At 45.0% G+C, this 23794-nt stretch overlaps 1 protein-coding gene across 9 annotated transcripts in view; it reads right to left on the bottom strand.

Moving 5' to 3' along the window:
* Window positions 1-1156: 1156 nt before the first annotated feature.
* Window positions 1157-23794, bottom strand: part of Stx16 (syntaxin 16) — a 23920-nt gene continuing 1282 nt past the window's right edge. For 2 of the 9 annotated variants that reach the window (XM_031372915.1, XM_031372918.1), the window contains exons 2-9: window positions 16570-16581; window positions 10055-10162; window positions 9194-9334; window positions 8223-8388; window positions 7260-7351; window positions 6759-6902; window positions 5700-5780; window positions 1157-3862 (exon numbers count right to left, since the gene is read on the bottom strand). In XM_031372915.1, coding sequence (XP_031228775.1) covers window positions 3758-3862; window positions 5700-5780; window positions 6759-6902; window positions 7260-7351; window positions 8223-8388; window positions 9194-9334; window positions 10055-10162; window positions 16570-16581 — 849 coding nt within the window. In that variant the 3' untranslated portion in view covers window positions 1157-3757. Of the gene's footprint in view, window positions 3863-5699; window positions 5781-6758; window positions 6903-7259; window positions 7352-8222; window positions 8389-9193; window positions 9335-10054; window positions 10163-10264; window positions 10376-16569; window positions 16582-18868; window positions 18947-23794 lie in introns of those variants that run through there. The other 7 variants (XM_031372917.1, XM_031372919.1, XM_031372914.1 and 4 more) reach the window with 6 other exon arrangements.

Genomic DNA, 23794 nt, shown 5'->3' with positions numbered 1-23794 from the left:
TCACACTCAGCCTGTTGTCAGACACTCAGGCTAAGAATCAAAGGGACCACATACCTCAACTGTTCACCAACTCTGACCCAGTGTCCAAATCTCAGAGCACTCTGCTTAATGACAATGCCCAACTGTGTGTATATACTCTTGTGTGACCACTCTAAGCCCAGATCACAGAAGACTGCAAAGGTGACTCCATTTCCACGGTTGAGCCACCCACTGTCCTGCATGGTAGCACTTGTCTGCCTATAATCTCAGCAGTTGGAAGGTAAAGACGGGGTCACAAGTTCAAGGGCAACCTGAGCTACATAGACCCTGTCTAAAAAAAATACCTTCCTCCCCTATTCAGCGGCCTTCCCACCTTAAGCCACACCAGGATATAGGCTTGAATGTAACTACCACTGGACTCAACATTCTGGCCTTAGGAAAAAGGGTTATCCTCTGAAAGTGACTGACTTCTGCACTAGCCAATGGTTGATGAGAAGGGAGTCAGGCATTATGCAAGAACAACAGAGCACAGAGTCACGCATAAGACTGTAGTCTGTGGTTCAACAAGCTCTTTGGAGAGCTCTCACGACTGACCACCAGTCTGCCAGGACCAACCTGCTATGACAGCCACCCCACACTCTGGTCCTCAATCAGTTCTCCGTCACCTCTCCTCTCTCCCAGGTATGCATGTATACAAACATCAAGAGGCTGCTCCGGCTCCTAGAAAACACTGTCATACCACACTGGAGGAAGCCTGCACGCCACAAACCACTTTGGGCATGACCTGAAGATTGCCAAACAGGCTCTAGTGCTCACATATAAAGCATGTTTCCATAACGAAAAATAATTATCTGTCTTTTATGTGGTTTCTCTTTTTGTATATTGGATAGCAAATTGATTGGTCCCTTTGTGGGCCTCCATTAGATAGACAAATCGACTTTCAGGCTCTGAGGCAGAGGCCTCAGGCACAAAATAAATAGCCATGGCCCCAAAGATCCCAGACATGGTCAGGCCCTCTGCTAACGCAAACACATTTGAAGAAAATATGACCCCATCGTTAAAATTAATACTAGGAATGCGGGACACTCTTCAATCTATGAGATTGCTTTATTGTACAAAAAGTTTCCAGTAACAGTAAATTAGTTTTTTTTTTTAAAGGACAAAAAAAAAAAAGTCATTTTGGATAGAAGTGTTTCACTAATTGCTTTATTTAAGCATACAAGGAAAAAGTCTTATCTGACCAATTAGGTTGAAGGGTTTTATTACCTTTAAGAAGCCATTAGCTGGGATGAAACACTGCAAGCACTTGTGTCAAAACAAATAAATAATGCTCTCTCAATTAGCAGAGAAAGTGGTACACCCGTTAAATCAGACACACATTGCTTCACATGGTGGCCCAGCCAGCACCCCAATGTCCCCCCACCCCCAACAAACAGAATGACAGACAGCAATTTTATGAATGACAGACAGCAATTTTACGCTCGTCTTAGGAAAGATCAACAGTTCTTCCCCTCTCCCCTTCCACCCCAACTGTGCAAGACCCAGCAGGGCAGCGGAGGGAGGTGTGTCCAGAGACTGGGCTTCTTCCCCAAGGTGCTTCCCAGGCACAGGGAGACTTGGGTCTGTGTGATTGTCACCTCCATGGCCAGACCGAAGGGAATGATGGACGGACAGACAGTAGCTGTCAGCAGGTACAAGAGTCCTCTTCCAAAAGCAATTACCGTGAGGAACCTACCAGGGTATGGGTACTAACTTCTCATCTTTCCCCCAGAACAGGCTCAACAGAAAAGGGCAGTGGGCCCCAAAGAGTGAGTGCATAAAGCTCTGGAGTCAGGTATAGCCAAGTATCTAAGCCCTTTCAGGACACATACCAGGGTGGCTTGGGCCCAGACTAGCACCACACTACCTTCTGGCAGAAGGGGACAGGCCCTCTCCCCACAGGTCCTTGTGACGATTTCTAACCAGATGGGTTGGGGGAAAAACCAATGCCCCCGCCAAAATAAAATCTATTCAGGGAAATAAATTATAAATAGTGATCCTTTCTTAAAAGGTCACTTTTCTCCAAGGCTTTCACAATTACTCAGCATGATCTCCACAGATTGCTTGAAGCAGGTCCCCTAATTTGGCCAGTCTACCCAGGAATAGCTTGTCTAACCTCAGAGGTTGAGAGAAAACTGGAGAGCCCCTTCCCCAGTTCTGAAGTGGTGGGGTAGGTGCTGCCTCCTCTCTTCCAACCCTCTCTACTAACATTGCCAAAGAATCCAGTAAACCTTTCGATCCCACTGTTCTGAGCTCAGGTAGGGAGGCTGAGCTCATGAGACAGGTCTACATGACCCCATTTCTAGGTCTGAGCTGGAGTTCTGAGACACCCTTCAGTGAATCCCAGAGACGAATTTCATATGCCTGATCCAAATAAAAGTGTAACACACTTAACAGGGCCTCACTGTTTAAATAATTTAGGAGAGGCAGAGACAGTTTTTCAAGCTATCAACAATTACACAAAGACCACTAAAATTCCAGCAGTGTTGATGCAAACAGAACAAATGAGACACGCACACTGTTCAAAGCTCCATCAGTCTGGTCCGCATCGCTCTAGTTCTACAGAGCACACAGCACCATGGAGTTAACAGGTAGGTAAACAGAACCCTACTTTGGCGATCTGATATGCATGATATGCTCACACACGCACACAAAGAAATACTCAGAACACACATATACACAGGCTTTCCCTAGTTGAGGGTCTCACTGTCCTCAGGAATATGCCCGCTTTCTGGGCATTGCTAAGTGACAGTGGAAGAGTCGATAAATCAAATCATGTGTAGAATATTTTACTTTGAAATGGAGTGATGTTTGGTTAATAATTTGAGAGCCACTAATCCTAAATGGGGTGACCCATTTAAAATGTTCTCTGTGTAAATTCACAGTTCATTAAATGGAGTCAGGTTTGGACAGGTCATTACATAGCTAGGATGTAAGTAATAGACTGAGGAAGGGTGGCTAGGGACACACTGGCTCAATCTCTTTCATGGCTCTGTCAAGCTTTCTTGTAATGTGAGGTTGGTTCAAATGACCAAGTTTCTGATTCAGGAACCCCTCTTGGTTTACAGTAGAAAATGCAGGGCAAAATTCTGAATGAGGAATATGCTATTTACAATTGATTTAAACGCATGAAGCTGGTTTAACTGGCCCGTCTAAATGTGTTAATTAACATCAATGATGGTTTCTTATTTTTCACACTTTGTTACTCTGATCGTTAACAGTGATGGAAAGCTAAATTAAGTTAATGGGAACAGATTATAAATCCTTGAAGGACTTCTTGCTTTGTTTTCAGCTGGGAAGATGAAGAGGCACTGCCTCTACACTCATAAATTTTTGGTACCAAACTTCTTAAAAACCAGATGGTTAAAAAAAAATTTCCCAAAAAATTTAACATGCTGCTCAGACATGAGTGCTAAAAATGAGCATGCGCACATCACACAGAGTTTCAGCAATGCCTGTAAACCTTCCACCCCTTTCACTAAAGCACACATTCACTTCACAGCTGATCATAGATAGGCCAGTCTCTTCGGCAACAGCAGAGTCTCTAGACTCTGGACAGAGATGGAAAACATGGCCATGCCTGCACGCCAGCCCACTAGTTAGAAGACGTCCACAGGAAGGTCCAGTGCCCACTGCTGGACCAGTGAGCTGCGCTCTTTAGACAGTGCAGTGGTGGGTGTCAACCAAGCCCGGACACCCAAGTAATCCATGCAGTAGCACTCTCAAGAACTTGGTGCCACTAGCGAGACTTTACACCGATGAGGACCACAATGAGGACTACGATGATGGCAACCAGTATCAAGATCACAAGCATCTTCCGGTTCTTCTTCTGGTACTGCTCAGCCTACAAGAGAGGAGGGAGGCTGTTAGTTCCTCACAGAGCTCACAAAAGCCCTGGATCTGCAGGAGGCTCTCAGTCTGTACTACAAGCCAAAGCTCACCAGATAGACTCCTTCAGTGTGACATCAACCACCAGGACCCTGATCCACATTGGGATCTAGTGTGAAGACAGAGGTCAAGAGACGCCAAGTTACACTGGGCCTACTTCCTACTTCCTACTCTGGATTCTCAAGAAGGTCCCTGTGCCTGGCACAAATGTAAATGTACATTGCCTTTCTTCCCTGTGTAGGAAAGGCTGACCAGAAAGCATGGAACCCCAAGTGACCCCAAGAGGCCCTGCGGACTTCCTCTGAATCTGGAAACAGAATATCTCATTGTTTGAGGAAGAAACAGACAATGGTGTGTGTGTGTGTGTGTGTGTGTGTGTATATATATATATATATATGTATATATATATATATATATATACCACCCCCGTCCCCAGACTAATGGCACACAGAGGGGCTTCCAAAGACCCATCTGCTCACCTCCCCCACATGCAGCACTCACATAGACCACTCACCTGCACCCCTCTCTCCTACAGAATCACCAGGGAACCCCACACACGTCAATGTGTGGTGGTACAGAAACACAGACCCCTCAAAGAAGGAGAACAGGCTCAGAGACTACCAGCACTGGTAGCTGATTATCCTTAGGGAACCCACCAGCTACCCAGAAACAGGATGGGAGACCACCTTGAGAGAGAGCCCATGGGAGCCACTCCCAAGTCTCAACTACCTTCCCACGGTGTGGACTGGGGACAGCACCCGCAACACTCTCGGAAAAGCTCTCAGATAACTCCAGACTAAAACCAAAGTCTTAGCTTGTGTGTAGTCTAGTCTCTCCCACAGAGAAGTCTCCCCAGGTTTCCATCACAACACAAAGCATGTTTCCCAGTTGTGACTTAAACTTCAGAGCCTGTGGGTAACTTAGCAGCAGCTCAAACCTTCCTTCTATAGAGAAGCTGGGGCAGCTTTAGCTTCTGAGACACAGGCCGCCTTCTCCATTATTCAACACTACTAAGCAAGACTTATCCCTGCTCTGATGTAAACAGCACAGGGATGGGAAAGGCCTCTGGACGTGGCTACAGCAGGGCTGGGGCCCCGCAACCGGGGTCATGGTAAAGTAAGATGGAGTGACTGTTCATGACTTAGGAAAATGATCACCCCAGAGCCAGAAGTACAGTGGGCTTCAGGGACAAGGAGGCAGACAAGACTGACTGAATCAGCTGTGTTCCCTTCACAGGAGTCATGTGCCCAACCACACTAACTATCTTGGTGTCCATAAGCCCACTTCTCATAAACGATTACAGAATTTCTAAAATGACTTCTACCAACTTCTTAAAAACAAAAACAAAAACAAGCATGCAATCCCATGAAAGAGGCCCTCATCGACAGGAGTGAAACCCACCTCACTTCCACCAACTTCTCTACAGGTGACACAGTGAGGGACAATTATATTTTTCAGCCTTGTTGAGAGTTTTCCACCAGTCACTCATCAGAAGTGAACCCCCACACCTAAAGTTTGCAGCTATAAGCAGTAAACCACCAAGCACACAAGGTTTCTCTAACAGGAAGGAAAACCCAGGCTCCGCACAAGAGGTAGACACCTTTATCTAACTTCCAGGTGTGGTCTGCCTGACACCAGGCTGCAGCATGAAAGCAAGCTCACAGCTGCTCCCAATGAGACAATGGAGTCCATCTCTACCTTGTTGGGTCTGGGTTGAGGCTGTGTGACAGAGGAAGAAACCCCCCTAGGAGGGACAGCGGTTCCTAAAGACACATCGCGGAGAATGGTGGTACCTTGTGAAGCTGTTTCAAGCCATCTTCGGTCTTGACACAGGACTGTTCAACATTATAGTCAATCCTATCAAGGACTGTACCCTGAGTAGTAAGAGACAGTACAGATGGTCAAGAACTACAGCTGGGGAGACTGAACTGCCAATCCCAAGGCATGTCCATCACAGACCTCAGGACCCACACCAGGGCAGTATCAGACCCACAGTCAGTTTAGGGCATTCTGCACAGTACTGTGTCAGCTGCAGCAAGAACCAAAACCAGGTTTTGATTCTTGACTTAGCCTCTATAGATAGAGATACTCACCTTTGGATGTACTAACACTTAGAAACCTGCCCCGGGGAACAAAGAACCCTGGCTTTCCATTTCTTGCTGGTTAAATACTCGTGTCTGGCAGACAGAGGATACCGGTAGTTCCTACCACCATGGATAGGTTGCTCTAACCACTGTCTAAAATGACAACTTGGGACTCCAGGACAGGTGATTACACTGTCTAGTCTCTTGGGTTCTACAAGAAGTATGGATGATGGGCCAGGAAAGATGGCAATTCATTGGGAAACATGGCAGTTAGCCAGCCAACTCTGATGGTGCCTTAACACTCTTTAGTTGGTTTCATGGGACCAGGACCCAAACAAATCCCTGCTGTCGAGGTAATAAAAAGCCCTAATCAGATTGTAGCAATGAATAACAATTTAATTCTACTTAAAAGCTGGTGGTTCCAATAGCCATTACACAATAATCTACCACTGTCAGAAGGGAACTGTACACTGGCAGAATCAGGCCAGGCTTGGTGTGAGTCCTCCAGGCCTCCAAAGGATACATGCACACGAGTATCTTTGGGGCAGGGTTGAAAGCATTAGAGTTCCTCTCTCCCTCCCCAGATTTAAAAAAAAAAAAATCAGTATTTTCACAGGGAATGACAGTAGCCCACATTTCCTGCAAACACTTGCACACACTCAAATACATTAGATGTGAGAAGCACATGTTTAAAACAGTTTCCCAGCTAGAGGACAGGATCTAAGGACCATGAAGAAGGGTGGGCACGACACCCTGCAGGACACACACCTGCTCCACGATCATGGCTCCCAAGTCCCTGAAGATTTCACTGAGGTCTGAAATGGACTGCACGATCTGGCGGATCTCCCGCTCCCTCTCCTCCACCATCAACGTGTTCTGTTCTACCAGCACCAGCTGGTCATCTGTGAAACCCTGTCCAAACAGGAGTCTCCCAGTTAGGAAAAGTCATGGCAGGCTAGTTTAGACAACATTCAGAGAAAACAAAATCTGAAAATATTTTTATAAAATATTTGGCAACAGATAACTTATTTCCTAGACAGGAAGCAAGGATCCCAACCCCCAAACAGCATGGTATATAATACAGTAGCTGAAGTGGGGGTCCGGCAGCCACACTGCGCTCGAGGACGGCTTTGTGCACGCTGCAGGCCTGTCTGTGGCGACTACAGCAAGGACTACTTGGCAGGCACAAGACAACAGCCACCCACCATGCCCTGCACAGGGGCGGGGAGCTTAAGGAAAGAGGCACAAGGTTCCTGTCCCATCACACACCTGACCATATAGAGTGGCATCTTCTCCATCATCCATTAGTGGTACTGGGGTGTCGAAGAAATGCTGTGATCTCTCCTCTCGGTTTTTCATGCCTAGGCAGCAGACAGGAGCCCACTTTACTTGAATGCGTATGGCTACTGTTCTACCACGAGAAAGGCTGTCTAAGAGTAAAACCCAACAGCAAGGGGAGGCCCCCCGAACAGTGTAAAGGGCCCACCTCCACAGGGGAGCCTTGCTGGCGTTAAAGCAACAGCAGGCAAGTGTTCTGGGTACTCGGGGCAGACACTCTCTAAATGCCCAATTCACAGGATGCCAAGGCAGACAGGACACAACCATCTGAGACTTCTCTAAGTGAAATGGAAAGAGTTATTCTAGCTGCTGTTATAAGACATTAATACAACATCAGTGTCTCTCTTGTGGAGACTCTCTAGTAAGCATTCTGATCAGAATGTGGGGGAATGAAATGAAGGCAGGTATGCGGGAAAGGGACCAGGGCTTCAGGAGAAAGTGGGTTCTATTCCTTACAATGACACACAGAAAAACCCAGAACAAGGGGAAGCTGATGCAAGACTGGACTCTGCTTTCGGGTACCAAGGGCCATGCAGATGTCACTATGTGGAGGAACTGGCTCTGACACATGTCATCAAAACCTACAGAGCCCCCTGTCACATCAACAAAGCTTCTATAACAACACTGTGACTTTCAAAGTCTATGCACAGCCAGGGCTGAGTGCTAGTCACCTGGACAGGAACTGTCTGTGCTAGCTACCACACCAGGAGTCAGGCCTTCTCTCCTCAGCAAGGGTTCCCCTAGGGAGGCAGCTTCCTCTTTCTCAAAAGGTATGAGTGTGCCTAAGTAGCTGTTAACAATGAAAGGCAGGTGCTGAAGGGAGAAACTGCCCCAGAGGAGGCCAGAGAACACAATGTTTCTTACTAAGAGTCCCTCCACCAGGCCTGCACTCACGTTTCAGGTAGTCAGACTGGGCACGCCTGAAGCTGGTGGACAGCTCCTGCAGGGCCTGTGCCAGGGAGGCCACCACGTTCCGCAGTAGCCGCTCTTCCTGCTCCGAGCAGGCCCTTCGTGCCCGGCTGGGCAGGGCCTGCACAGCACGCTGGCACCTATGGAAGAGCTGAGAGAATAGCTCTGGCTTACATCAAAAGCCTCTCCTAGCCAAGGCCTCTGCCAGGAGGAGCCCTGTTCTGCAGGCTGGTATACAAAGGTCAGGCTGGACGTGTGTATTCTCATGCGCACACGTGTGTATGTGTGTATTGCAGGAGTGGAAGAGCGTGACTAGAGGTTTCATACACACATACTGAAGATCTACCTAAACTTCACCTTACCTGTACAGTGTCTATCGTGTGCCCACTGCTGCTCACTTTATGCCCTGTTACTGTATGTCTGACTACTTGACTTCCTACATGAGGCAGGTACTAGGTGTGACTTTTATGCCCATTTTACAGATGAGAAGGTAGAGTCAGAGACTGAAGTAGAAACATTTCATGGCTACTCAGTTACAAAGCTGTCTTCAGACATTTAGATGTCTACTCTCAAAGTACAAAGGAGACTTGAACACACAAACACTAAAGCTTAAAGTAGTGTTTACCAGTCATATCACCTAAAGATTGGTCCAAGCGTGTTTCCATTAAAATAGCCACCCTATCTTCTTATAGACCTGTGTTTTAGTGTGAAATTGCAAGTCCTAGTGTATGATAGCAATTACACATTTTAACATCAACAGTGGTATCTACCAACAACTGAAAAATAGCGCCTATAACTCCAGGAAAACCACACTCTGGAAATCACTCATAGGCCGTGGGTTTTTCCTAGTGCCCGCGAGAGTTTTGAGACAATATCAGCTGTGTTTAGAGTGGGGCAAAGGCGGGGGTGGGAGGTGGGGGGATCAGCACCTCCCCAGGATCAGCACGTGTTCTCACCTGGGTGACCTCCTGGGTGGTGATCTCGATGGCGTGCTCCTCCTCACTGCTGTCATCCAGGGTGGGTCTATTCAAATGCTTATCGTGGAGGCTGGCTAACTCCTTCATCTTCTGTTTAATGCGGCCAACATCATACTGTATCTAAACAAATGAACTCACTAGAACCCCGCTCATGCCCAGCAGCCATCTTCTGTAGTCAAGACAAGTAGCTACGCCAGAATCTGCACGCAGTTGAAATTAGTAGCTTACTACTGACACTCAAGTAACTTTTGAAATTCAAGTTATAAAGGAAAAAACAAAGAACACAAAGGCTGGAGTCCAAGATGGCTCAGCAGTTAAGAGCAACTTGTTGCTATTAGAGAAGACTGGGTTCAGTTCCCAACACCCACAGGAGTTCTAAAGCTCCTTGTTGATCTCCACGGCACACACCTCATACAAAGATACACCTGTAGGGAAACACTAGTTCACATAAAGTGAATAAGCCAAGGGCTGATGGCACACATCTTCAATCCTAGCACTGGGGAGACAGAGGCAGGTGGATCTCTTGAGTTTGAAGCCAGCCTGAGCTACACAGAGAAACCCTGCCTGGAAAAACCAAACAAAAGAAATAAATCTAAAATGAAGAAGCACACACTCTCCCTTATTCTATAGTTTTTCATTTCTTTCTATAATTCAAGTAGTTGCTGCTAACGCTAAGTCCACATCATCCAGGCAGCCGTCCAGACCCAGTCTTGCTTTACTCTGTGGTAGATAAAGGAGCATACTCGCGCATGGGTGTGTCTGAGGACTCGGCTTTAACTGTAGCCATACTATCCAAACTTAAAAGACAAACACACAAAAGGAAAACATGCAGACACTTACTTCGTCCACTCCATCCACCCACTTGGGAGGTGAGCGCTTTGTCACGCCAATTGCTGCTGCTGGATCCAGGCTGATGCCTGACACCAATGCCATGCGGTCATCAGCAAGCTACGGGGAATAACGGGCATGGAGAGGCGCTCAGAGGTCAGTGTGGATGGGGCTCTCCCAACCCTCCCCGAGGATGTGGAAAGGCAGGGGAAATGCACGTGCCTGTGTTACACGCTCGACTCTGACACACTAGGATCTGAACTCCATTCCTATCTTTTCACGCGTCACTTCTTCACTTCCTCGGACAGTCGTGTGGACACGACTTTGACTTGGCTACAGAGATGTAATGAAAGGTAAGGGAGGGCCTCTCAGCAGCTGACCTGAGGTAGGCAGCAGGAAGCAGAGGGGGAGTGTGCCAGGTGTGGCTGGGCTACAGGTGTGACTGTAGCAGGCAGGCTATGGAAATCAAGTTAGTCTAGTCACCTCAGCAGACTGTTAACCACATGTTAAAATATATCCAAGAACTCTTCAACAGTTAGCGAGACTGTGCATGGCCACAGCTATCCTTGGGTCAGTGTCAGCCGGCTCTGCCTTCTGCACGCCAGCTGAATCTTTGCTTGAGTCCCCTGGCTGGACTTCCCTTACTTTGAAATGACAGGCAGTTTTTGTTTTTTAAATTTGCAATATATATTGCATTTGAAAGTTCTGAGAGTGGGAGGGAAGTCACAGGGTTAGCCTGGTTATTTAGAGGGAAGTCACAGGATTAGCCTGGTTATTTATTTATTTTGCATGGAGGCAAAGAATGGATCTGAAAGGATCTACAAGCCCTCCAAAGCACAGGATTGTTAAGTGCTAATTTCAAAAAACCCAAATGATACCCACACTACAAAGGATGGTGGCCTCAGCCATCCACACAGACAATGCTTTGTGAATGCGCTAGGTCCGCCCTTTCCTTCCTTGTATTCATCTACATTTATTTTTTATTCATTTGACAAACTCATATTTGCTTACCTAACAATAAAGAGGCAAATCTAAAATTCTCACAAATGAAAACTATCACACAAGAAAATAAAAACCTTAAAAACTCTTCAAGTAACAAGACCCATACAATACTGAGAGCTCACACTCTAACTCCAACCGTTATCTTCAGCAAGACCCCCAACACACACACAAACACACACACACTTCCTATAGCCTGACCTCCACCTGCCCCAGCATGCAGCAAGGGCAACAATGACAGGAATGGACCCAAGGTCTGGCGTAGTGACCACATCCACCACTGTCCACCTTATCACTGTAGCTCCATGTTCCTTCTATGCCTAGATTAATGGTATGTCCTTTAAGCAAGCACCACCAGGAACTGCAAGGCCTGGCAATTCCACAGCCTTCACTAACAGTAAGTCTCACAAAAAGCAGGTGACCTGAGGAATATTAATTCAATTTATAAATTCAGAACTGAAATTTAGAAAACCCTGTTAAGCAACCTGCCTTAAGCCACCACGCTATTGGTAATGTGACAGATTAAAACCTAGGTCAGTTGATTCCAGAATCCCCACCCCACCCCACATGCTCACTCTTAGCAAGCCACTCAATACAGCTACAGTTCACTAAGCGAATAAACCAGGTCAAGGGACTAAACAGAGAGCAAAGAAGACCCAGGGCTTCAGATCTTCCCGGAGCATCTACACAGGCTAGAGAAGGTTCCAGCGCTCAAGTGCCAGTCTGGGCAGGCTTTTCTTGACCATCATGGAAACATTCCCACTCCACAGCCACCAAGAATGTCCTTGTGGGAAGTGCACTGACCAGAGGCAAGCCTGCTGCTTAGCCCCCAGCTCTGACAGTCTCATTGATACGAGAGGGCAGAACCTGAGCTCTAGTCCAGAAAAGTACATGAAGCATACTTCCAATTGCCACAGTAGTGAGCCATAGAAAGTAATCTCCAATGGGCATCATTCTCACGTGTGCTCCGACAGAGAGCATCGACTTGTTAACAAGACAGACAATGCTACTACTTCCACTGGAAAATATGCAGAGATGGCATCTTAAATCACAGTACTCTCACCAGGAGTCACAGACCACACGTAAACATCCAGCTGAAGTAGGCCATACTGTTTTAAGCAGCACTTTTGTTTACATGAGACGTGTCCCCATTCAATGGACATCAAGACTGAGGTCTGGACACTCTCTCAATGGGTCCTAGGGAAGCTGGCAAACTAGAAGACCTCAAGAGGGATGGGTGCCAGCCTATACAGCCACTTCTGCTTTCCCACACTGACCAAGACTGAGGACTTGCATGTGGCCAATTATTTGTCCCTGATAGAGTCTATGGCCATAGTTCATCATGACAGAAACCCCATTCCATGTCTCTTATCAGTGCAGGTTCGTAATGCGTACCACAGTGTGTACAGCTGAAAAAGAGCATGTGTTTTGAAAAGGGAAAACAACTGAAGATAGTGTCAACCGTTTGAAACGGGAACAAACAGGAACATGAAAATATAACTTAGGGGCAAAATAAATAATCACCCTCCCAACTTCCCGAAGCTCCCTCCCCTCCAAGCTGCTGTCCTTCCCCCTCCCAAAGCCCACTAGCCACGCCTCTCCACATCACCCTTGCCCACTAGCCACGCCTCTCCACATCACCCTTGCCCGCTAGCCACGCCTCTCCACAGCGCCCTTGCCCGCTAGCCACGCCTCCCCACATCACCCTTGCCCGCTAGCCACGCCTCCCCACATCACCCTTGCCCGCTAGCCACGCCTCCCCACATCACCCTTGCCCGCTAGCCACGCCTCCCCACATCACCCTTGCCCGCTAGCCACGCCTCTCCACAGCACCCTTGCCCGCTAGTCACGCCTCTCCACATCACCCTTGCCCACTAGCCACGCCTCCCCACATCACCCTTGCCCACTAGCCACGCCTCTCCACATCACCCCTGCCCACTAGCCACGCCTCTCCACATCACCCTTGCCTACTAGCCATGCTTCTCCACATCACCCCTGCCCACTAGCCACACCTCTCCACATCACCCCTGCCCACTAGCCACGCCTCTCCACATCACCCTTGCCTACTAGCCATGCTTCTCCACATTACCCTTGCCTAACTTCAACTCTCCCTAGTCCCAAACCCAACATGAGTTAGGATTTTTTTTTAAACTTGTAGTTTTGAAATTAAGAAAGAAAATCTTTGCATTTTTTTTAAATATGAAAAAAATGCTATGTAAACTATACATTAGAGAATTAAGAACTTAAGAATTCTTGCATCCTTAACTTAGAGCTGCCTTCCAAGAACCATGGGTGACTGACCTATCTCAGAGCCCTGTTCCTGTACAGAATGCAGAAATGCAGAAGCCCCCAGCTGTGTTCTCAGCAAGGCTCACGCTTCCCTGCAGGCGTCTATCACCCTGCCTCCATTCCAAACATAAGCGTTTGTCTGAGACAAATTTCTGACCTATGGAAGAAACACATATGCACCCTGCTATATAAATCCTGCTGCTGCAAACACACAGCCTTCCACTCATACAACATCCATCCCATGTACAGACAATTCAGTGAAATTTAAGGATGAGCAGAGAGATCTAAGTCAAGTTTGACAGTGGAACAAGAACAGCTTGGACAAGCAGCTGGACTGCATGACCACTCAACACTTCAGTGTCCAGATGGGATGCTACAAACCAGTCTGGCAGCTCTTGCAATGGGCCAAAGCCTGAGGATGGTCAGCATGGCCTAAGAAGTCTCTAGGCTCAGGGAACAATGAGCAAGCAGTAGATACAGGAATCAAGATGCCCCAGCCAAATTATCTTAATCTGAGACTAAAGCAATGCTATATTCTCATGATGAAAACACTTCCTAAACAGCACACAAAGCAGAGAACAGAAACCTTGAGAATCTCACGCACTATCTTGATAATCTTGCTAACTTAACCGACTTTCTCTCCTCAGCGTACACAAGCTAGAAACCAACTCCTGTAAGAAGCAGCTCCTGCCTGCCTGCACGGCACTGAGCACGCTTGCAGACCTGGATTCTCAGCTAAAGACACAATCCTTCCCAAGGGCTTGCTCCTGCGTTCAGTGGGTGTTGAAACCCTTGGCATGGACACCTGCTCAAGACCACAAGGGCTGGATCACAGGTCTAGGTGGCTTGGGATCCTCACATTTATACCTTCTAATGTTTTAATAGCCCCCATCCAAGCAGAGGATGTAAAGGCACAGAAGACAGGAGAGAACAGATGCTGCCCTGACAGCAATGTGGATGGAGAATGGCCTCCTCAGGCCAAACTCTACAAAACACAATTCCCGAGCAAGCAAGAAAGCAGCGTCTCCGGGGCTCAGCTTGAGTAGGAGAGTAGCTGACACATCTGCCTGCAAGGCTACCTGAAGGAAGTAGGGGGCTCTCAGATCCAGGGCTCCATGCCAGGACACCCAAGTGGCAGATGTTCACTATTCCCAGAAGACACTACCTGGAAGCCCTAATTCTCCACCCACACCCACCCCCACAACCCCCCCATGAACCAAGCCTCTGGACACCTTTCCCAACAACATCCCTAGTTCCTCATTCAGCACCTGGCACTTCACAGTAATGAACACACAATTATAATTAGCTGAATGAGTCAACAGTAAATGGGTGGAATGAATGGGTGAGGTAAATAAAGTATGTCGCATATAATTCTGGAAGCTACACTTCATGAAGAACATAATGGTGCTGGGCAAGGGCAGGAAGTGAAGCAGAGAGAGCCAAGAGCACGAGTCAGAGATTGCTCAGCCACGGCACCACACTTCCGCCAGGGTGCTGCTCGATGCTAGGCACAAGAAATGCAAATAGGGACCAAATATGGCAGTACAGATCTGTGACCCTAGTACCTGGGCTGCTGAGGAAGCAGGACTGCCATGAGCTGGAGACCAGCTTGGGCTACATGGGGTGAGACCCCCCAACTCAAAAACCATCAAGAAACACAAAAAAGTCTTCAAGCTCCTCTCACACAAGGCTAGTCTCTAGAACCTGCCCCAACAGGAGGAGGAAAGATTGGAAGCAAACTCCTCATGAGGCTGACCCTGAGGTGTTAAAACTATTTTAGCTGTCATCTCACAACCACAGCTCTTCCCTCCGCCCTAAAGCATGTTCCAAGCTTCAGTCCGCTCAGTAAAGAGGACAACCTCATACCCTGATGTCACCACTGTTCCACGTCTACCAGAATCTCTGTGTCAGGCTTAACCGAGTAGAGTGTCTCTAGCAACTCATCTTCAGCTGCTGTGCCCCAAGAGACCCCCAACTTCCCTCTTCCTCAGCCCAGGGCTGCGGGCCCAGGCTGCTGGCAATGAGGGCCTGGCCTTAGCACCAAGCTTTAGGCTACAGCGTGTTTTAATACAGAAGTGACACCTGACAGCGATGTCACTGTATTAGGTCACTGTTAAATGTATGTGCACAGTAAGAACAGGCTCAAAATTGAAGCTTTCTTTTCAGCTCATTGTCTCTCCCAGTCTCAGGAGGGACCCACTATTAATGGTGTTCCATACATCTTTCCATACCACAAGAATACGGTTGTTCTTCTTAAACAAAAACGGGGAGCAGGGGTCTGTTCCCTTTGTACATACGCAGTACCCTTTCCTGTTGGCCATGAGTAAGGAGCTCATTTTCCACTAGCTCTCAGAGGTACAGTGTGCGGCAGGCATGAGGACTAGAGCCCCCGAGGGTGAGGAGTAAGTGCTGCAGTATGCTGCCATTACCAACTGGAAATGTAGGCAGCTCTAAAGTTTGCTAGAGCTAACTCAGGAGCTGGAACCTGCAGGTTTATAAAAGGAAGTGATCCTGGTCTCCTGATCTGCCTTTCTATATAAATCTCTTCCCTCAGCAAGCCCTCAGAAAAACCCCCCAACTCCTTATGTCACTGAGACCCAAAGAGCCACTAATGTGGTCAGCAGCAGGGTCGCTTCCCTGTACCCAGCCCTTTCAACAGGACTATAAACAACAACAACAAAAGCAAAACAAAAAAATCCAAGGGATACAGACGCATACTCTCCACCTTCCTGGTGAGCTGCTGATGTTAGGAAGGGGCTGAGAGGGGCATCTGCAGGAACAGCCAAAACACAGAGCACCCCTTACTTCATCCTGAGCTCAAGACACTGGTGAGCTGTCAGCACAGCTCCATTCCTACCTATCTGAGACTTCCATCAGATGGCCTGTCCCCCTTTTCTCCACATCAACCACTAGATCCTCTTTATCTTAGCAATCAGGAGTCCGAGGTCTTCATGCTATATGCAGGTAGCTCACTTCCTACTCAAGCAACTCTCACACGTGGCTGCTTACAAACTGAGAACTTCCCCAAACAGGAAACACGGCTCCTAAACACCCTTCTAAGTCATTAAATATGGTGTGAGCACAGGCGAAGTATGAAGTCAATACATTCCACACAGTAATTCAAACCAACTCTAAATGTATGCAGGGCTAGTGTCATAGATATGAACAAAGACTGCAGGAAAACAGTTATTTTATAAACTAAAATCACCCAACACACAAAAATACCCAAAGCACAGTACCTCGTCCAGCTCCTGTGGTTGTAGTGTCGCGTCGGGCCATCCGGGCAGGAGGAGCAGAAGAAAGGCATGGGCAGACAGACACACAAGGCCATCAGGTGAGGAGACATGTATCCAGCTACTCACAGTGACTACAAGACCCAACACTTCAAAGGGTCCTCGAATCTTCTTTCTTTTATCATGCTACACCAACATGTGTTTTTATTTACGATAGCTCTCTTGGTAAAGGAGATAGCAACCAATAAACAGTTGTAAAATTTAAAGTACACTGGGAACAAGCGAAATATACTTGCTTTGTTTCACTAAATTATAGTGTAATCTTTTTAGTAAATATCAATTATCACTTGTAACTTCACTTCTTAACTTCCTTAGGAAGATAAAATGCTAAAATATGTTACTGTGTCATATAAACACATATTTTAACATGTCAATCAGCTCAGAGAACTCATCAAAATTAAAATATAAACAACCCACAAAAGTGTCTACCAAAGGCTACATTCAAATAATATTGCAGTAACTCTCCCTAAGTACACAGTTCATCCCCAGTCATGCAGGCTCAGGTTGGGAAGAGGAAGACACACTCCTGAATTAGCTAGCCATGCGTTGTGATTAGGTGCAGCTCTCTAGAGCGTTACACAGGACTGCAAACCAAAGAGAGAAAGCAGCGGGTAAAGAGGACCCAGTTTTAACCATATAGGGATGGAGCACAGGCCATTCGAGGGTTAAATTTTGGTTGAAAATTAAAGATTCCTTTTTAGATCAGCGTGGAACTCTATCTTCTGAGGAGACAGTTACTGATGACAGATAATCTAAACAACAAGGTCCTCTTTTCTACAGTATTGATCATGGAAATAATTAGTGGTAAATTTCAATAAACAACTGTGCTGATTTTTTTTTGTTTAGCAGTAAATTTAAAAAAATAAATAACATAATTTCCTTATTTAAAGATTAGTAGTACAAATGAAGCTTGATTATTGATACCAAAGTAGTATCACACAATGTTAGCAAAACAAAACAAAACAAAACAAAAACAACAAAATTCAAACACGGACTGGTCACACAATAATGCCCCAGTCTAAAAATCTAAGGAGAGAGGCCCTCTTGGCGTGGAGAGCCTCCGCATCCTGCACTTCCCCCGCTGGTACGAAGCCGCATCACACAGGCATGCGAGCATCACACAGGCATGCGAGCATCACACAGGCATGCGAGCATCACACAGGCATGCTGCTAGAGGTGCAGCTGAGAAGACTATGTCATGGAAATAGCTCATCTTATCTCATCTCATTTTGCTATAAAAGAAAACAAAATATGTATTTTTTTTAAAGCTTAGCAGATCCAGAAAGAGAGCATGGACATCTTTTTTATCAATAAACTAGACGCAAGATGAAGGCCACAGTGGAGTTTGAACCTAGGTCCCTTTGAGGGTCCTCCCAGGGCTTTATCTTGGGACTCGGCAGAGCGAGCCACTGCCTAAGCAGCCTTGCACCTGAGCCTGTGCTGCCGGGTTATTAGCTAGCCGCACACACATCCTCTTCTCATCCCTACAATTACTATGCACTAAGAGGTGAAATTACAATCACGAGACTAGGAATAAAAGCAACACTTACAAATGCTCAAAGCTACACTTCAAAATGTCACAGTCACAGTATTTGCTGGCGGCGAGGATAGGGGCAGCCCAGGTGCACCGAGCCTTTCCGCCAACCCCCCTGCCTCTATTTTTATTAATAATTCCTATTACTAGAATTACTTGCACATCAGGAATAAATTCAGCACACCACCTTTTCAAAGACCACCCTCATTTTATTTCTTAAAAAACAGGAGGTTTTCAAAACCCCCACCACAAAATTACCAGGAAATTTAGTCAAGACCTGAGTTAAAACCTAAGAATTACCATCAGGAAAGAGCATAGTATATAGTCCAATGAAAACAGCTTACAACCCATCACCACCTTCTAAACCTTTACATTGTCTAAACCAAGGCTTGGGACCTACCCATGGCATGCAATCAAGCAAACACTGAAAAATTCCAAATAGCATTTGGAATTTATAGTCTAAAGAACTTTCTACATAAAACTGAGAAGTGGAAACCCATCTGTGTTTGCTCAGGGGTCTGGAAGCAAGCTGGAAACACAGGTCCGTGCTATACTGGTGTTTACTTTAGTCCCATTGCTGCCAAAATAAAAGTGTGCTTCACTCTCATCCAGCAAAGCATGCTCATTCGCAAGTCAGCCTCCTGCTCAAACTGAATCTTTACACACAGAAAAGCAAATACATCTAAAGAGAAATATACAATGATTTCATACTTGGAGCCTACAGACAGAAACATGATTTTCCAGCAGACTGAGACCCTTCAATGAGCAAGTTAAACTGACTGTGGATGGCTGTAAAAAGAAAAAAAAAAAAAAACACAGGCTAGCTGACTGAAAGAGGAAAAAGAATGTCATTAAACAACTATGTCCTTCCATACCCATTGGGCCTCATCCAGGGCCGGTGTAGCCAGGGCTTTACCCACATTGCCAAATCATGAGGTGGGTGACTGGGGTCATGTCCTAACTCCACTACCCCATCATTCTGGTCAGGTGAACCACCTAAGCACCCACTTCATCCAGTCTGACACAAGGGTACGCATTGAACAGGCTCAGCCTTGCCAGGCACACAGCAAGCACTCAATAAATCTTCACTAATATTGCAGTCAAGACTGAGTAAGGACCTCCAGTTCCCTATAACCATAGTTAATCCTTAGGTTTCTCCCACCACCAAACACAGATTTTATTAAAAATAATGTGCTAGTTTCAAACTAATCTAGGAGCAATTAACTCTAGCTTCCATTTATAGATTGTGCATGCTTTTACAGCAGAGTGTGGCTCAGCAATCCACACTAACCAAGCCCTCCCACCCTTGGCTCAGACTCATCCCAGGAACCCAAAACACAAGAGCAACAAGACATCTCAACCAGTTGGCACAGCCTCGCCCTTTCAAGCACCCCAAAATTAAAATCTTAAAAAAATTATACATAACACATATATTAATTTAACTTCATAAATCCATTTAGGTTCCTGAAGGTAACTGCTTGCAATTGCCCACATGAGGCACGGCCTGTGTGGCACATGAGACATGATGTCAAAAGTTACTTCTGCACCGTGCTGGAGCTACTTCTAGGCGTTTTTCATTAGTAACCTTGAGCTGACAGCCACACACTGTTGTTGACTATGGATTTCTCCTTTTCAATTTAAAGGTAAGGTTGTGTGCTTTGGTCAGGAGAAACAAGTATTAAAACAGAACTGCAGAAAACGCTGCTGAATTGATGGGGCCACCAGAGATCACCTCACTCAAAATCCTCAATTTAGCAACAAGACAAAAGATGTCCAAAAAGATTACATCCACAGCAGAGCAGGGCTTAGACTAAATTCCCAGACTCACATCCATCACTCTCCCTTTATCATATGCTACCCGAGGGATAACGTGATGGATGCCCCAAACCCAAGGCAGAACACAGCTCCTGAAAATTACCAACAAGTGCCTTTGGCTTGGACACAAAAATCAACCCCTAGTCTGCTTCTAACAGTTAACTTTACTAATAGGAACACAAAACATACATGTTAGAAATCTGGATAGATGTGCTGAATTTTAAAAAAAATAGAGAAAAATGAACCCCCATTCACAGAGAAGAAACAAACTAGGCATCTGGGCTGGGATGGCTGAACCTAGAAAAACCCTGCAGGAAACAAGGCAATTGTGGGGTCCACATGCAGGAAGAATCAGTGTCCTCTGTCACAGACATCAGGGACAGACGACCAAGTGGGAGACAGGAAAACGGCTGGCACTGATAAAGAAAAACACATTTCAGGAGTAAAGAGTAACAGCTGCCAACTGTCCTGCCCATCACAGAAGTGTCCAGCAAAGAAACAAGAGGGCTCATCAATAAGGGACACTGGGCCAACGCCTTTAGGTCCAGTCCAGCCCTTGGGACTTTCTGCAAACCCTCTTGAAACCCATCCTTGTTTGTAGCATGTCTACCCGCACCTAGCTGTAAGTCTCCATCGCATGCACGGCCTCCTACAGCAACCATCACCAACAAACTTACAGCTTTTTCTTCAAACTACTATTTTAAAAATATGGGCTTGATGTTTTTAAAAGTTCAGGCTTCCACTGTGGTTTGCTTTGAGTTGTGTGAGATATGCACATCCACACACCACTCTGCAAGCCATTTCTGTAGTACTGTTTTCATATAAGGACATAAAAGTATGATATTAAATTTTTAAATAAAATCTATTATTTTAGATATTTACTTTTGGTTACACATGAGACAACAGACACACCAAAAAAAAAAAAAAAAAAAAATCAATGACTCCAGTTTGTCCTTCTAATTAGAAATTTAAATTTCCGGGTAATGTATGTTAAAAATCGAATTCCCTGGTTCGGTTACTTCCTTTTAATTAAGTTTACATATGCAGCTACAAATTATCTCCTTTGTGTTATGTGACTAAGACAAGTACACACTTTTAAGTTTTTATTTGTAATTTTTCCAAGCTGGAAAATTTGCTGGAAAAAAAAATAGAGAAGTAAAGTAGTTAAAGGTCCCTGAGGTAAAAAACGCGTCTCTGGATCTCAGTATGCTCTGCTTCCCTGCTCCCTTTATTTTTGAAAGCAGAATATATAAAATGAGTGCTCCTTTAGTATTAAGCATTTCAAAATATCTAGTACAATTAACAAATTTAATTATAATTTCTAATATCTTACCCATATTCAAAGCTGACAGATAAACTTTTGATTTACTGCATGATTTTGAAATCTGCAAGTCAAAAATGTTCTGGTTTTGTTTGTTCTGTTAGAAGCACTGTATGAATGATGCTGTAGTTTTTAAAAATTGTCTTAAGTATATCTTTTTTTTACAAAATATTTAGAATGCTTTTTTTGACTTCCAGAAGAATTATTAAAAAAATGTAATCTCTATCCTATTAATAACTTGATATTCTTGATCATTTTGCGTGCAGAAATAATTTGTGAAAAAACTTCTGAACAAATAGAAAAATAACACTGTCAGAAACACAGAGATTTACAGCATGTTGTTTGTATTTTAATAACAGTTAAAATGCAGAAATATGAAAATGTATTTTTGCTTTTTAAATTGTAATTTAGGCAGATTATTTTTGTTGGACTGAAAAAAAAGCTTTTTTTTTTTTTTTTGGTGTGGGGGCAGTCTGAAGTGAACACACAGGTATTTCCACAGACCTGAGTCCTTTTTAGTCATCTAATAAAAATTCCAGAAGCGTAGGCTAATAAACGCATACAGTATTTTCAGTAGTGTGACATATGAAAATATTTTATTTATTTATTTATTTATTTATTATATGTAAGTACACTGTAGCTGTCTTCAGACACTCGATCTCGTTATGGATGGCTGTGAGCCACCATGTGGTTGCTGGGAATTGAACTCAGGACCTTTGGAAGAGCAGTCGGTGGGTGCTCTTAACCACTGAGCCATCTCTCCAGCTCCGAAAATATTTTTAATGTTCTTGACTTCAACATGAAATTTAGCTGGACTTATAAATCACTTTCAAAAAAGTGTCTGAATTTGTTAAATATAGCTGTATATTTCTTAACATTACCTGCTTTTCCAAGCCATATACTATAACTAAGCATTTTAAATTATTTTATTCCACATACATAGACAGATAGATATACAAACAGATATATATATATATATATTCAAATTGTCTAATTTAAAAACATATTTAAAAAGTAGTTGGACACAGCAATGTATTTTTGAAAAGCTGCTGGTCCAAGATATTGTGTTTTTAAACTTTCTGAATTAAGGGAATTAAAATTTTTCTCTCAGGTAACCTAAAGGTTCAGGGTACTTAGGATTTTACAGAATTAAATTTGAAAAAACAAACAATATCTTTTTCATCAATTAAAACAGAGACCCTAAGAAGCTTTAGCGTGGGTTTGGCTCTGTTTTGTTGGTTTTTTTTTTCCACCCCCCTATGAGGTAGCATAAAATTAAGTCATAAAGAACAGAGGACCCTTATTTAACATAACTGAAGGCCCATGGACTATATTCATTCACTATTTCTCAGTTTATTTCTGGTGACTCTTCAAAAGCTGCATTAGAATGAACACATTTCCATGCTAAGATTTTTTTTCCTACTTATTTCTAGGTAATATTATTTCTTTCAGTTTACAAATGTAAAAATCCTTCAAATGCAAATGTAAACAAAAGCCCTAACACACTCCGAGCTAGTTTTCTATGCCTTGGGACTGAGGTTAACATCCTGCATCCTTTTATCCTTAAAACTGCTCACACGGATTAAAAAATCCCTTTTCTGTGAATAATATGGCCAAACATATTTTCCACGGTGACCTAAAAAGGGACGACTGTCTTGGCAAGACAGTGACAATCACGACACACAGCTTAATTTTTCATTAGCACTTCAATAAATGATAACAGGAAAAAAATGAAAAGGTAATAGTCTTTAAAAAGTGGAAAAGCTGCAAGGTTTCACGAACTCTATTTCAAATACAGCCCCCTAAGGTCTTGGGGTGACCGTGCAATTCCCCCATGTTTCAAGGCTGCTTCCACTCAAACCTTCCCTTTTCCATTAAAGGTATTATTACAAAGCTAACAATATTCATCGGCTGCACCATTCAGACCCGCCCCCTATCTGAGAGAGCAAGAAACTGAGGCTCTGGAGACCAAAGCCTCCATCAAAAACAAACCAAATACAGCAATCTTTCTGGAACATTGCTTTGAAAAAGAACAACAACAACAAAACCCTACACTGCTAGACGAAGTGAAGCTCTGGTCGATAAAATCAAAAGCCATGTGCTATTCTGGGGGGTTAATTTTCACATCCGAATCATGTTTTCTTTTTTGGTTTTTTTTTTAAGTTCGAATGGAGAAGCTTAATTTCCTGTGTGGGAAATGGAAAACGAAGCGCCTAGCACCTTGCAGTCTCACCAACATGAGCCCTCGGGGGGTGGGGGGGGGGGAAGCAAAGCAATTAATTACTCCTAGTGTACAAGGCCATACGGAGGACTGGGGCCATTGGAAGAAAAATAGTGGGAAAGAAAATGAGCAGACCACACACACACACACACACACACACACACACACCACAATCTCTTCCTGGGGTGGGGAGGGTTGTTCTGCAAGGATTTGAGTCAGCTAACCACCCACCTGGCCCACAGAACCAAAGTGAGGCCATTGCAGGGGGCGGGGGGGGGGG

This window comes from Mastomys coucha, unplaced genomic scaffold (genome assembly GCF_008632895.1).
Source record: "Mastomys coucha isolate ucsf_1 unplaced genomic scaffold, UCSF_Mcou_1 pScaffold15, whole genome shotgun sequence".
Lineage (NCBI taxonomy): Eukaryota > Metazoa > Chordata > Mammalia > Rodentia > Muridae > Mastomys > Mastomys coucha.
The sequence above is the reverse complement of the archived record's forward strand: the minus strand, read 5'-3'. Positions and strand labels throughout refer to the sequence as shown.